Genomic DNA, 16,292 nt, shown 5'->3' with positions numbered 1-16,292 from the left:
CTTCATCCTTTTAGGTTAGAACATTATTGATTGGGATGGAGGAGTTCGATACTAATATCTACAGGTGGTGGACAAAAGCTTCCTTTGATGGTTAAGCAAGCCATGTTATGTTCAAGAAATTATAATGGCTAAAGAGAAAAATTAAATTGTGGTAGTGGAAAATATCCTCTTTGGATGAGAAGAAAAAAGAGGAATGCATCAAGTTAATTGCTAAAATTGATTCAAAAGAGGAAGGAAGACCTTTGGAAGAGGAAAAGAGAAAGAGAAGGACGACAACAAAAAAAAATATTTTGATATCCTAACCTATTGAAATGAGGTTAAGTGGAGACAAAGGTTGAGAGCATTATAGTTGAGGGCTGGTGACAATAACATAGCATTTTTCCATAAGATAGCCAATGCTAGGAGGGCAAATTCCATAAAGAAGTTGGACTTGGGAGATCATATTGTGGATCAAGAAAAGGAAATTGCTAATACTTTTCTAAACTCCTATAAATAGCTCTTCAGTAAACTTTGTAAAAGAAGGCCAACTCTAGATGGGTTAAATTTTAATTGTCTCTCTAAGCAACAAGTAATAAACTTGGAAAAGCCCTTTTTAGAAGAAGTATTTAAAAAGGCTATAGATGATCTAGAAGGGGAAAAGGCTTTGGGGGTTGATGGTTTCACAATCTTATTTTACAAGAAATACTGGGAATTAATCAATGTTTACTTACTAAAAATGTTAGAGGAATTCCATAATTCTGTAGCACTAGAAAGAAGTCTAAATGAAACTATTTTTATCCTATTCCAAAGAGAAATGAATCCATTGAACCAAAAGATTTTAGGCCAATCAACCTAATTGGAATTGTTTACAAGATCCTAGCTAAAATTTTGGCACTATTCTAAGGTTAGTAATGGACTTGTCAGTTTCTATTACTCAAGGAGCTTTTGTCCATGATAAACATATCCATGATGGTGTTCTCATAGAAAATAAGATAATTAACTCCAGAAGATGTGAGGGGAATGGTTTAGTGTGCAAAATAGGCTAGAAAAGGCCTATAACCATGTAAATTGAGCTTTTCTAGAGTACATGCATGCTAGAAAGAATGCACCTTGGCTCCAAATAAAGAAATTGGATGAAAATGTGTGTAACCACCACAAGGTTCTCGGCTTTGTTTAATGGTTAATCCAAAGGCAGTTTCAAAAGTTCTAGAGGTTTAAGGCAGGGGGATCCTCTCTCACCTCTTCTTTTTCTATTAGTAACGGAGGGCCTAAATTGGTTGCAAGACATTTGGATATGGATTGTTTGGAAGGTTTTGAAACCAAGCTCAATGGCATATTGCTGCCTAGACTATAGTTTGTAGATTATATCTGTTAGACAGTTTTGTATGCCCTTAGCTTCAATCAAAATGATATACTTTATGAGTTTATCGTAAATGAATAAAAGTGCATATTTGATTAATGTTCCCTTGGTATGTTTCTATATAATACCCTTAAACTGGACACTTAATGAGACTCGTGTTAGTTTAGAATGTTCACAGCTAGTGGGTCGGTGTAGGGAGACCTATCTTGATAAGGCTGACACTGTGGTGCCACCAAATCGGTTGGGGGTGGTCTGTCTCAAATGCTAGGGTGAGACCCTAAGCACATACAGTGTAGGATTAATTGAATCTTTGAACTGAACCAGATTTTCAGTATTGCCTTGGACCTTGGAGATTAATGGGCAAAACTGGAAAGTTACACCAGACCCCTAGACTCGATTATGATACTGCACTAGGTGTCGGATTGGGCTGTCTTTGATATACCATTCAGTGAGATCCTTAGTGAGGGTCAAAACCTGGGTATGTTGGGACAGTTTGAGAATTCATTTGAGTGGGTGATCATAGTGACAGGATCAGCCCCATTATCAAACAAAGGTAATGATCGATGATGCACCCTCACTGATGGAAACCAAGACTACCGGCAATGATTTCAATCGTTGAGATTTGTCTTGCAAAATATATTTTATATGAGATATAAAAGTATATATATTATGGTTTCTAAAATGTTTGCAAAAGGTTTTAATTCCTAGGATCCATATAAGCAGAGAGTGCAACACTGTTCCTTGCAGCCGAGGGAGAGGTCCTCTCTTGTCAGGCAGTGTGTGATCATTATGGGCTGAGAGGTTAAGTGTAAGACCATTGAGGATAATACCTGATGGGCTAATCTTGCATCTGCCCACAGTCCCTAGGTGTTACAAGGTGGTTGGCCCAGGGACCACTTAGTGTAAGTGTTGGGCCCATAGAGCCCATAAGATGGGTTTCAGGAGGTGTACACCTTCATTAGGAGATACTATTTCTCCATATCAGGTATAATCCCTTCCTACTCCTTTTGGTTCAGATCTAGTTTAGTTTATGGTTCAAAAATGATCATTGAAAATATGATTTTTTTAAATAGGGAATATTCCCAATTGAAGGGAGAAAAAAAATTTTGAAATTCGCCCCCTTATTCCACAATCTGAGATATCCTATCCCTTCAATATCCTCCTCTTTTGTAATGCCTCCTTAAATAGACCAAGTTCACAATCTGAGATATTTGCTTTTTTGGTTTGAGATTGTCTTAGATTTGAAGGTAAATCTGGTTAAAAATGAGATGGTAGTTGTCGAGGAAGTTCCAAATTTATAGAATCTTGCTGATTTGTTGGGATTCAAAGTTAGAAGCATGCCTTCTAGGTACTTGCATTTACCTCTAAGTACAAAGCACATTTCTAAATCTATTTGGAATCCTATTTTAGAATGGATGGGTCAGAATTTGATGGTTTGGGAAGCAAGGTACCTATCTAAATGGGTAAGATAACTCTCATCAGAATTGTTTTAGCAAGTCTCCCTGCCAATTACATGACCTTATTTCTGGTTCCCTTGGAAGTAGCTAAAGAATTGGAGAAGATAAGAGAGTTCCTCTAGTTGGGTTGGAAAGAATCATCCAAATACCACCCAGTTAATTGGGACCAAATCTTTAAACATGTATCCCAAGGTGGTATAGACATATGAACCATTAAGAATCTCAACTTTGCTTTACTGGGTAGGTGGTTCTGGAAGTTTTGCTCTGAACCAAATAACCACTGAAGGAAGATAATAGTGAAAAGTATGGTATAATGAGCAATGGTTAGAATGTTGAAATCCCTCAAACTTCCTATGGATGAGGTGTATGGAAAGGTTTTTGTAAAGCCTTTATGTGTTTTAGCAAGGGAATTTGTTATAAAGTGGGTAGTGGAAGAAGACTAAGGTTCTAGTTAGACCCATGGGCAAGTGATACAACTTTAAAAGACATGTTTTCGGCCTTATTTAATTTGGCAATTGACAAGGAAACTCTAATGGCAGACTCTTTCTTGTTGGATGGTAACAATATATATTAGACTCTCTCTTTTACAAGAAGTTTTAATGATTGGGAACTCCAAGAGGTAGTATAATTACTTAACCTGTTACAAATTCAGCATATTAAAATGCTTGCTAGAAATTCTAGATTGTGGAAATGAAACAAAAACAAGTTCTTTTCTATTAAATCTTTGTATAAAAACTTGTGGGAGAATAGAAGCCTCTTTTCCTAGTAAGGCCATTTGGAGAATTGTAGCTCCTTCAAAAATCAAGTTTTTTGTTTGGGTAGCAGCATAGGAAAATTGCCTCATCAAAGAAATGCTTTTAAAAAGGGTTTTAATGGTAATGACATAAGGTGTTGTCTATGTATAATGGAAATTGAATCCTCAAGTTGAATTTTTGAGAAGGGGAAAGTTTTCTGGTCTGCTATTCCTTTGGTGATTCTATGGGTTTTGTAGAGTAAAATAAACAACAAAATTTTTTAGTTCATCTAAAGTTGAAGTCATTAGCCATGCTTTAGTTATCTTAAGGAATTGGTTGTTTGTAACTCAAGTCTTCAAAGATGATACTATGGATGGTTCTTTTTTGAAAGTGGACTTTTTTTGAGGTCCTCTTGTCATACTCGTACAATCTCTTTGTACAAAGGACCTTTACTTATACTTTTATTAAAATAATTATACTTCACCAATGTTATCATGTTGCTTATCAAAAAAGAAATCCTCTGCAAAAGAAGAGAACTCTCTTTTGGATGTGAAAATTGTAAGATAAAACAAATTAAACACACTTAATTGAAAACAATTTAAACATAAGGTTGTGTTTGGTTGGAGTGCAAATATAGAACCATTGCAAATTTGCTCTCTAGTTTAGATTTGCATCTATTTGGTAAGGTTTCAAAAACTCATTACTTTTCGATGCAAAATTGTTGGTCAAAGTAAATTGATATTTTGGTTGAATCTATTTCAATTGTTTTCTCTGAAACCCTTAAAGAGAAAGAAAAACAAAGGAGAAACTCGATGAGCTTCGCTTAATTGGCTTAATTCTTTAATGTGGATATCAACAACACCACTCGCCCCCACCATGGAAACTATAACCTCCTCCCCCTTGTTCCCTATCCTTGCCCTCATTAGGCCCAATCACCATTGGGAGATCTGGCCTATTGTCTTGCTTTGAATCTGCCTCCTCTAGGTACTCCAATGCCTTCCCTTCAAACATTCTTCTTGGTCTTTTCGACTCCATAGGCTCGCCCCCTCTTGAATCATCAAATTCATCTCTAAACCATGATCCATAGTTTGGTGTGGAGTCAAATCAGAAACCACACCTAATCCTTGGTTTTGAAGAGAGGAGAGCAGGCCTAATTGAGGTATACTCAATTTTAATGGGCCCTCCACCCATCTAAATTGTCCCAAATCCTTTTTGCCTCCTATATAATATTTTCATTATGGGTAAATTTCTAAAACCTCCCTTCAAGTTTCTGGTTGTTGCTGAAACCTCCCCCAAAGTTTTTGGTATTTGCAATCACCTCCCCTGAACTTTCTAACATAGTTGCAAGATAGACCCCATCTGGTAAAATTTTCTAAAAAAGGCATTAAAATGTCTAAAATACCCATCAATTACTTCTAATAAAAATGTTTATTTCCAAATTTTCTCTTCATATGAATCACTACCCCAAACCCTTCCAACTCTTTTCTAAAATTGATATATTTTCCAAAATTTCCCTTCATATCAATCACTCAAAGTAAAGTTGCAACTTTACACTCTCTTCTTGTTGTTCATAAAGTTTGTATTGCTTTTTTCCCATATAAAATGGCTTCGATAGTAAATTCATGGGATTTTGGACATTTTAATGCCCTTTCTTAGAAGATTCTACCTGAGGGGGTCTACTTGCAACTATATTAGAAAGTTCAGGGAAGGTGATTGCAATTACTTAACTTTAGGGGAGGTTTCAGCAATGGTCAGAAACTTTAGGGAAGGTTTCAACAATTTATCCTTTCATTATTAAGGCTTGTTCTAGGCTGTCTCTAGGCCCTAGACTTCTTGACCTTCGAGAACTTGGGGATTCATCCACATTATCTAGGGTCCTATAACCACTTACACCCGCCAGCCTAGATGAACTACCTACCTCCTATCTTCTTCCTTTGATGATTCTTTGACCAACACTTGATGAATGTCTTTCTTCTTCTTATTCTTTGGTGCATCTCTCTTATCACTCTTTGCATTTCCATGAATTCAATGAAGTTTGGATGTTTCTACCTAAAACCAAGGACCTAGAAAATTCATGGGATGGGCATTAGAAAACACTTCTGGTTCACCTACAATCTATTCTTCAAAGTTACAATGCCCGAAATTGTGACCCACTCTTCTACATAGAAAACAAACTCCTAGAAGGTTTTCATAATGATAAATTGTCCAAGAAATAAGACTAATAAAAGGTCCAACCTTTAAAGATCTCTCTAAATTTATAACCACTTTCATCTAATATAATTTTGGTGTGCTTCCACTATTCTGTAGGCCAAAAAAAATGTCTTATTTGTTGCCCCTCTTAATGGTAACTTGTTCAAATGGTAGATTATGTATTTGCACTCAGACTTCAGCTATAGAGATCCTAGAAGCAACTTGGTCTCTTCCTACCATACCGCTAACATTAGCCATTGGTTGTGAGTGATGACCAAATGGTTAATTCTAGGCATGTCAGCGGTGAACCAAGCAAAGACGTTTGCATTAGTTTTGAGGAAATGTACCAGTTTGACTAGGCTTCCTGGGGGAAGGTTGGACCCGACATAGACTGTCTTCTCGGGCTCGACCTCATTGAGATGAGGTCCTCGGCTGGTTGGCCTCGACTGGTTGGCCTTGGCTTGCTGGTTCCTCCCTGAGGTCAAAACCCTCTAATGGTAATGCTTCCTTGTTTTTTCCCTTTAGTGTTGCCACATAGCACTGGCGGGCTACTTGCTGGTCCCCCAAATGACTCTGATGCCATGCTCGGTGGGGAACTTGAGAGCAAGGTGATACGGGGTGGTGGCAGCCTTGAGCATGTGAAGGGTCGGTCTCCCCATGATTGCATTGTAGGGTGATCCGATCCTCACGACTAAGAACTTGTTCATCCTTGTCACTTGCTGAGGCTCGGTCCCTACCGTGACGGGTAGGGTAATTCTTCCCTCCCGTTTGACCACGTTATCGAAGAAGCCGACCAGTGGGACGTCGGCTGACTAGAGGCACTCAGGCGCTACCTTCATCTTCTGAAAGGCTTCGTAGAAGAAGATGTCAGCCGAGGAGCCATTGTTGACGAGGGTTTCCTACTCCTTTGGCTTTTGGGGGGCAGGCCTGTGGATGCTCAACTGCCTGGCATAGACCTTGCGGGCTGAGGCCGAGGCTCCACCCGAGGGTGTGCCCCTAGCGATGACGTTGATGACGCCGACTATCTGTTGGTGCTACTGGTGTTGCTACTACTGTTGGGAGGATGAAGCACCGGGCTCGCCACCCACGAATTGTTTAAGGTGCCCTCATTGAATGAGGGACTCTATCTCGTTCTTCAGGTCATAGTAGTCCTCGGTGTCGTGGTTGGTGCTGTGTTGGTACTTGTAGTATTTCTTGGGATTTTCCCTCTTGGGGTTCCTTTTCTTCTTCTCAGGCACTTCATAAACTTCTCCTCCCCGATTTGCATCAGTATCTGCACCCAGGTAGAGTTGAGCGGTGTGTATTGGTTGTAAGCCAGGGCCGAGGCCGGTGGCTTCTTGTGGTCCTTGCTACTGTTGTTGTTGTGGTGGTGGTCTCCGCCCTTCCTCTTCTTCTCAGGGGGCCCATTGTGGCGCTCGACTTCTCTTTCTTGGTGGTCCCCGACAGAAGTCTCTTCAGCCGTGATGTACTTTTGAGCCTTCTTGAGGAACTCTAGCTTTGTCTTCGATAGGGTTTTGGCGACCGAGTACTTCAGGGCCCAGCATTGTGGAGCCCATTGATGGCAGCGTGCATAGAGACCATGGGGTCGAGGTCACGGACCTCAAGTTCTTCCTTTTTGAAGTGATTGATATAGGACCACTGACTTTCTCCCTACTTCTGCTTGATAGACATTAGCGAGACTATGCTTTTTTGGCATCGTTTGCTGTTGATGAATCGAGCAAGAAATATGTTGGCAAATTGTTCCCACGAGCTGATTGACCAAGGTGGGAGGCTAGAGAACCAACGACAGGCAACCCCCTTGAAAGTGGCATGGAAAGTCCAGCACATCAAGGTGTCAAAATACCCATAGAGTGTCATGAGTGCTCTGAAACTTTCCAAATGGTTGTCGGGGTCCGAAGTCCCATGGTACATCTCAAGTGTGGAAGCATTGAAGTGCTGGGGGAGAGGCTCGGAGATGATATCCGGGGTGAAGACATCCTTTCTCCCCATTGGATTGCTTTGATCGACCGAGGCATCAGCCCGACTCTCTCAGACTTGGCGGAGCTCATCTTTGATGGCCCCAAGCTCGGCTCATAGCTCTATAATCCAAGGGTTGGCTGGAGCTTGCCACCCATCTCTATTTTCATGGGCATGGTGAGGTCGACATGAACTTTGGAATGCTCCGAGGTAGGACCGCGTGCCTCCCGTCTGGCGCGACGATCGTTCAAGACGTCACAGAGGTTTGAGACTAGTGTGGGAGAGGCGCGGCATCGGCCCTCAACCCTTGAGTGGGCGTTATGACAGCCGAGGTGCCCGCCTTCATCCTGGGGGTTCTCCCTCCTGTGGCGAGGTGTTGTTCAAAAGGTTGGCAACTGTCTTCGAACTATGTTGGCTCTTCCTCCCTTCAGCTAGGAGACGCCACATTTCTTTGTATTGGGCTGGTGGGTCGGTTGCTGCTAGACTTGGCGGGCTCGATCGGGGGTTGGCCATGTTGAGTGCTGGGGGCTCGACGTGCTCAGGTCAGCCCTGGTGATCCAACACCTCAGCGAGGCGGTCACCTCAGGAGGGACCTCCTGCGTGGGGGTAGGCTTGCTCCATGCGTTGCGTGAAATATTCCAAACGGTCGAGGACCGCCTGAAATTGTTCATTCGTGACTAGGTTTTGAGGGTTCCTGGCTCTTCGTATCATGGTGTCTGAAGCTTTAGGAGATCTTGCATTGTAGTATTTTAGGGAATCGTCTTAGCAATGTTTCCTATAGACGGCGCCAATTGTTGATGCTTGGATTAGCGAGGGCAACGAAGTAAATTTGCTTCCAAGCTTTGAAGGAAGGTCGAAGGCTTTGAGGGTTTAGAGGAGATAAGATGAGGCTAAGGCGAATTGCTCCTTTGGATATTGTAGAAGCCGAGGGCTAGTATTGAGAAGGGTGTCCGAGGGAGGATGAGATGCGAGTCTTGCAGTTGTGGATCTGCAAGGGAGAAGGTGTCAGAGGCCTCGAGTGATAACTCGAGGCGAGGACTCTGACAGTCAAGTTAGTAAGTGCCCAAGGTAAGCAATGAGTCTGGAATTGAGGGGTCCAGACGAGGTCTCAGATAGCGCTAAGTCCTTAGAGGAGAGAGCACTAGAGATCACAAAGGTTTCGAATCCCTTAGGTTCGGATGGTCCAGATGTGAGCCGTACCAGGGCCTAGTGAGATGTTCTGCCAGAGCCATGCGGTGCCCTACGATTGGGTCCGCCTAGTCTGCGTCCTCATAGCGAGCCTATGCTGGCGCCCTCTAGTCAACATGCGTTAGCCCTGTAGAGGCCAGCCAAATGCGCCTACATCAAGAAGTACTGTTGTGAATCTTGTGATCGATGGAAGGAGTAGTGGGTGGGGGCAGCCAGGCAAGAAAGAAAGAGGAGAAGTAGGGGCTTAGGGCACGAAGACAAGAGTAAACATAAGGCTTTGTTTGGTTGTAGTGCAATTTTATTTGCACTAATACAATTCCATGGGAGTGCAAATGAAAAGAATGCAATTTTTTGTTTAAATTTGTTTTGGGTTTTAACTTATTTTGCTTCAAGTCTTTATTTAATTCATTTATATTACAATCAAACAAAATAAGGTAAATTTTGAAATAAAAATAAATCATAATTTGCACTAAAATCATTTGCAATGTCATGATTTTGCATCAGTGCAAATAAATTTGCATTGCAACCAAACACAGCTTCAATGCTCAAATTGAAAAGAGTACAAATATATAAAAAATAGTATAAAATGTAAGGTTTTGCACTCTACATATTTGTATTTATACTCTTTTCAAATTAAGGCTTAAGAGTACAAATACAAATATATACACACGAAGAGAAAAATGAACATGAGGCTTAGTTTGGAAAGAGTACAAATACCAATCTATATAGTGCAAATACAACTTTAAAACACAAAATAGAAGACTTTGCTCCGTACATATTTTTATTTATACTCTTTCTAAATTGAGCCCAAGGGTGCTTTGGTTGTAATGTAAATTTATCTGCACGCACTAGTGTAACCCGATCTCTGTTGCTCGCCCGACCTTTAGGTTAGAATCATGCGTTGGGCTCTCCTCAGCCCACTTCGAATACCTTTATACTCTTTCCAAATTGCTCGCTCGACTTTTAGGCATAGACTCCAGACTTTGAAGGAGCACCCGAGGAAACTGTGAAGACCTCTCCACCCAGTTTTGAGGCGTTTTGCAGGTCGGTGAGGCTTCGCCTCTAGAGCAAGGAGAGCCGAGAGCCCAGCATCGGAGGGGAACTGGCGAGGGAATCCTTGCCCGATTTGCAAAAAGAGGAACACGTCGTAATTGAAGAGTAGATGGAGAAAGTGTTTGGTCTTCGGGAAGTTCCTTGGGGTGTCCAACTCCAATGAACAAGAACCCCAAGTACGGAGTGGTTTAGAGCTAAATTAACTGACGAGGTGAAAGCTTAGACCTCTCGGAATGATGTATTTTCAGAAACAGGTACAGATATTGAGATAGAAAGTTTGTGGTCAGATTTCTCTTTGTCTCAGCTAAAACCAACTTGGCGTTCAACCACTTCATCGAAAACGCCATCTTTTTCGGGCTCACCTACGAAGGCAAAAAAAATTCCGTCGACGATGATACATTGTTGCAGTTGGAGAGAGTTAGGGCCAAATAATTTCCAGAAGTCGATCCAAAGTCGGCTATCTTCTCCGCGTATGCTTCAAACCCTCCAATCCCCTTTCATTACTAGGGTTTCTGTTTGGTTTTCCAGAGATGCTAGGGTTTCTCTAGGGTTTAACCTCCATAGCCGGTGCCGAAGCACGAGGGGTGGCGGTTCTGCGGCTTCTGTTCTCCCTGCTTTCCAGACTGAAAAATACTTAGGTCACAGAATAAATCTATGCGGTCGAAAGCAAACATCCCGGGGAATTAGGGATTCTGTAGGGTTTAAGCTCCGGTGCCACACAAGAGCTGTAGTCTCCCATAGAAAAAATTCCAACGGTCGGAAAAGGAGGACTTATGGAGGTTCGTTGACTTCAGTTTTGCGCGCTATGGAGTCTAAAGGCGACATTGATGAGATCCTAAATTCCTGGGCTGGGAAGCTCAGCCCCAAAGAACAGACTGTAATTCTGAAAGGGCAAAGCACGTGGGAACGTGTTATCAGTGTTTTCCGTTGGATGAAATCGCAGAAGGACTACATACCTAATGTAATTCATTACAATGTTCTTCTTAGGGCTCTCGGAAGAGCTCAGAGATGGGATGAATTACGGCTCGTTTGGATTGAAATGGCCAGAGACAGTGTTTTGCCAACAAACAATACGTACGCAATGCTTGTGGACGTATATGGAAAAGCGGGTCTGGTAAAAGAAGCGCTTTTATGGCTCAGACACATGAGGCTAAGAGGTCTATTCCCCGATGAGGTGACCATGAACACTGTGGTTGGAGTTCTCAAAGAGGCTGGAGAGTACGATCGTGCAGTTAGGTTCTTCAAGAATTGGTGTGCTGGGCGGATTGAATTAAATGATCTTGATCTGAATAATATTGCTGATTCTGTATCTGTATCAGATCCCATTAGTCTCAAGCATTTCTTGTCAACTGAGCTTTTCAGAACCGGAGGACGAATCCCTCCATCAAAACTACTGTCTTCTGCGGACTGGGAAGGTTCTGTTCAGAAGCCTCGACTTGCTGCTACTTATAATACGCTGATAGATCTGTATGGAAAGGCAGGTCATCTGAAGGATGCATCTAATGTCTTTGCAGAGATGTTGAAAGCTGGTGTGGCACCAGATGTATTTACTTTTAATACCATGATCTCTACTTGCGGAGCTCATGGGCATTTGTTGGAGGCTGAGTCATTGTTCTGTAAGATGGAAGAAAGGGGAATATTTCCTGACACAAAGACTTACAACATTTTTCTATCCCTATATGCTGATGCAGGGAACATTGATGCAGCACTGAAGTGCTACAGGAAGATAAGGTCTGTTGGTCTTTTCCCTGACAGTGTAACTCACAGGGCTGTTATTCAAATTTTGTGTGAGAGGAACATGGTTCAAGAACTAAATTATGTGATTGAAGAAATGGAGAGAAATGGGGTACATATTGATGAGCACTCTGTTCCTGTAATTATTAGGATGTATGTCAATCAAGGATTGATTGATCGGGCAAAGGTTCTCCTTGAAAAATGTCAGCTTGAGAGTGGAATTTCAACAAAAACATATGCAGCAATTATGGATGTTTATGCAGATAAGGGTCTGTGGGCTGAAGCGGAGTCTATCTTCCTTGGGAAGAGGGATTTGTTAGGACAAAAGAAAGATGTGGTAGAATACAATGTCATGATTAAAGCATATGGAAAGGCAAAACTCTATGATAGAGCTCTCTCAATCTTCAATAACATGAGATGCAGTGGAACATGGCCAGATGATTGCACATATAATTCTCTTATCCAAATGCTTTCAGGAGGTGATTTAGTGGATGAAGCACACGAACTTTTATCTGAAATGCAAAAGGCAGGATTTAAACCACGATGTGCAACCTTCTCTGCTGTTATTGCAAGTGACATTCGTTTGGGCCGACTATCCGATGCCATGGATGTCTATCAGGAGTTGGGAAGAGCAGGCGTCACACCAAATGAAGTTATTTATGGGTCTTTGATAAATGGATTTGCAGAAGCTGGGAATGTTGAAGAAGCTCTTCGTTATTTTCACATGATGGAAGAATCAGGGATTCCTGCAAATCGCATAGTATATACCTCGTTAGTAAAAGTTTATGGTAAGGTGGGGTGCTTGGAGGGAGCACAGGAATTGTATCAGAAGATGATGGACTTGGAGGGTGGTGCTGATATCATTGCGTCAAATAGTATGATCAATCTCTATGCAGACCTAGGAATGGTATCTGAAGCGAAATTGATATTCGATAGTTTGAGAGAAAATGGCCAGGCAGATGGAGTTTCATTTGCAACAATGATGTACCTATACAAAAGCATGGGCATGCTTGATGAAGCAATCGATATTGCTCAGGATATGCAACTATCAGGTTTGCTTAGGGACTGTGCTTCATTTAATACAGTAATGGCATCCTATGTCACAAATGGACAACTTAGAGAGTGTGGTGAATTGTTGCATCAGATGGTGGCTCGGAGAATTTTGCCTGACATTACGACCTTTAAGGTAATATTTACTGTGTTGAAGAAAGGAGGTTTTCCTGTAGAGGCTGTTATGCAACTAGAAACATCTTTCAGGGAGGGAAAACCTTTTGCTAGACAGGCTGTTATAGCTTCCATGTTCTCTGTGGTTGGTTTGCACAGTTTTGCTCTGGAAGCCTGTGAAACCTTCACAAAATCTGAGGTGGGACCTGATTCCTCTGCCTACAATGTTGCAATTTATGTTTATGGAGCTTTTGGGGAAGTAGAGAAAGCTTTGAATATTTTCATGAAAATGCAAGACAGGGGAATTGCACCTGATCTTGTTACTTTTATTAATCTGGTAGTTTGTTATGGAAAAGCTGGAATGTTGGAAGGAGTGAAGCGGATCCACAGCCAGTTAAAATATGGAGAGATAGAGCCCAATGAATCCTTGTTTAAGGCTGTTATAGATGCCTACAGAAGTGTCAATAGGCAGGATCTTGCTGAATTGGTTGGCCAAGAAATGAAATTTGCATTTGATTCACAAGAATATCCTGCTTCAGGAAGTGAAGATGAGTCTGATGTGTGTCCCATGCACTTGTTGGAGCCTTCAGAACTCATGGATACCATGGAGATTAAGTGATTGTGCTGATTATGATGTACCATGACTCCCCTAAAGAGACCCGGGCTACTGATGTCGCTGACGACTCTGCCCTCCTCCCGGCTGGCGGTGAAGCTTAGTGGGGTTCTTCCTGTTTTTGTCTTTCTGCTTGTTTTTTTTTTTGTTTTTTGTTTTTGTTTTTTATGATGTAAATCTGTTCTTCCATTGAGGCCATAGAGTTTTTTTTTTTTTTTTTTGTAAATGCTTTACATGATGAATGAATGAATTCAGAGCAGTTTTTGTACGGTGTTCTCTCCTTCTTTATCTTCTCTTTTTTTTTTTTTTTTTACCGAGAGGTCCTTGCCCCTCCCAATGAAGAGATCACAGTTCAACAAATGGCTCGTAATGGCTCTCTTTACTTTTAATACCATGACCTACTTGCGGAGCTCATGGGCATTTGTTGGAGGCTGAGTCATTGTTCTGTAAGATGGAAGAAAGGGGAATATTTCCTGACACAAAGACTTACAACATTTTTCTGTCCCTATATGCTGATGCAGGGAACATTGATGCAGCACTGAAGTGCTACAAGAAGATAAGGTCTGTTGGTCTTTTCCCTGACAGTGTAACTCACAGGGCTGTTATTCAAATTTTGTGTGAGAGGAACATGGTTCAAGAACTAAATTATGTGATTGAAGAAATGGAGAGAAATGGGGTACATATTGTTGAGTATTCTGTTCCTGTAATTATTAGGATGTATGTCAATCAAGGATTGATTGATCGGGCAAAGGTTCTCCTTGAAAAATGTCAGCTTGAGAGTGGAATTTCAACAAAAACATATGCAGCAATTATGGATGTTTATGCAGATAAGGGTCTGTGGGCTGAAGCGGAGTCTATCTTCCTTGGGAAGAGGGATTTGTTAGGACAAAAGAAAGATGTGGTAGAATACAATGTCATGATTAAAGCATATGGAAAGGCAAAACTCTATGATAAAGCTCTCTCAATCTTCAATAACATGAGGTGCAGTGGAACATGGCCAGATGGTTGCACATATAATTCTCTTATCCAAATGCTTTCAGGAGGTGATTTAGTGGATGAAGCACACGAACTTTTATCTGAAATGCAAAAGGCAGGATTTAAACCACGATGTGCAACCTTCTCTGCTGTTATTGCAAGTGACATTCGTTTGGGCCGACTATCCGATGCCATGGATGTCTATCAGAAGTTGGGAAGAGCAGGCGTCAAACCAAATGAAGTTATTTATGGGTCTTGGATAAATGGATTTGCAGAAGCTGCAAAGGTTGAAGAAGCTCTTCGTTATTTTACATGATGGAAGAATCAGGGATTCCTGCAAATTGCATAGTATATACCTCGTTAATAAAAGCTTATGGTATGGTGGGGTGCTTGGAGGGAGCACAGGAATTGTATCAGAAGATGATGGACTTGGAGGGTGGTGCTGATATCATTGCGTCAAATAGTATGATCAATCTCTATGCAGACCTGAATGGTATCTGAAGCGAAATTGATATTCGATAGTTTGAGAGAAAAAGGCCAGGCAGATGGAGTTTCATTTGCAACAATGATGTACCTATACAAAAGCATGGGCATGCTTGATGAAGCAATCGATATTGCTCAGGATATCCAAAAGCATGGGCATGCTTGATGGTGGCTCGGAGAATTTTGCCTGACATTACGGCCTTTAAGGTAATATTTACTGTGTTGAAGAAAGGAGGTTTTCCTGTAGAGGCTGTTATGCTACTAGAAACATCTTTCAGGGAGGGAAAACCTTTTGCTAGACAGGCTGTTATAGCTTCCATGTTCTCTGTAGTTGGTTTGCACAGTTTTGCTCTGGAAGCCTGTGAAACCTTCACAAAATCTGAGGTGGGTCTTGATTCCTCTGCCTACAATGTTGCAATTTATGTTTACGGAGCTTTTGGGGAAGTAGAGAGCTTTGAATATTTTCATGAAAATGCAAGACGGGCATTGCACCTGATCTTGTTACTTTTATTAATCTGGTAGTTTGTTATGGAAAAGCTGGAATGTTGGAAGGAGTGAAGCGGATCCACAGCCAGTTAAAATACGGAGAGATGGAGCCCAATGATTCCTTGTTTAAGGCTGTTATAGATGCCTACAGAAGTGCCAATAGGCAGGACCTTGCTGAATTGGTTGGCCAAGAAATGAAATTTGCATTTGATGCACAAGAATATCCTGCTTCAGGAAGTGAAGATGAGTCTGATGTGTGTCCCATACACTTGTTGGAGCCTTCAGAACTCATGGATACCATGGAGATTAAGTGATTGTGCTGATTATGATGTACCATGGTGTTGTGTATATGGAAGTGTGCATATATACATTTGATCACTTACATCATGAATCAAAATAACCTCATATAATCTATGATCCTAGGAAGCAACTCAATTATTATAATTATTAATATTTTTATGATTGATAGGGTGTTTTCCCAAAAAATGTGGAATGAAGACTGAATTTAGTTAGAATTGTTATGTTTTTTTATCTTGATTTTTGGGAGAGGAACAAGAGGTCTAAATATTAACCGATTGTTTTCTGGCCTGATTTTTTAATTGGGCGGGGGGGAGGTAGGGACTGCATCTTGCAAGTTGAGAGAGAGAGAGAGAGAGAAAGTATGGTTGATAACTCAGATTTGCATCAACTTTGAGGGGTCAATAATATAGAAGTGTTTGAAAATTTCAGGGAGTTTTGTGTGTAACCTATGTGTATTTGCATGTGTTTCTTGATTGAAATAGGCAGAATGATGGAATCTGTTTAAAATTACTATATTATTAATGACTAATATTCTAATTGGTTTATCATTTGTATCCTCGATGGTGTTGGGGGCATGCAAATGCTATTTGGGAATGCTGAAGTTTTTACTAAGTTGGATA

At 41.2% G+C, this 16,292-nt stretch overlaps 1 protein-coding gene and 1 pseudogene across 1 annotated transcript; both read left to right on the top strand.

The window, feature by feature from the left end:
- Positions 1–9,688: 9,688 nt before the first annotated feature.
- On the top strand, positions 9,689–13,696 carry LOC148871760 (Pentatricopeptide repeat (PPR) superfamily protein). The gene has a single exon (XM_088967709.1). The coding sequence runs from the start codon at positions 10,309–10,311 to the stop codon at positions 13,432–13,434; it is 3,126 nt and encodes a 1,041-aa protein (XP_088823835.1). The 5' UTR covers positions 9,689–10,308; the 3' UTR covers positions 13,435–13,696.
- Positions 13,697–13,831: 135 nt separating this feature from the next.
- On the top strand, positions 13,832–15,688 carry LOC148871759 (pentatricopeptide repeat-containing protein At1g73710 pseudogene; annotated as a pseudogene).
- The last annotated feature ends 604 nt before the right edge of the window (positions 15,689–16,292 follow it).

Source organism: Nelumbo lutea, chromosome 2 (assembly GCF_056320005.1).
Source record: "Nelumbo lutea isolate HS-2025 chromosome 2, American lotus-T2T, whole genome shotgun sequence".
NCBI classification, from domain to species: Eukaryota; Viridiplantae; Streptophyta; class Magnoliopsida; order Proteales; family Nelumbonaceae; genus Nelumbo; species Nelumbo lutea.
This window is presented reverse-complemented; position numbering and strand designations above follow the sequence as displayed.

Excerpts from the sequence above, each read along its gene's own strand:
- LOC148871760 (XM_088967709.1), top strand. The coding sequence starts at position 10,309 with ATGATACATTGTTGCAGTTGGAGAGAGTTAGGGCCAAATAATTTCCAG.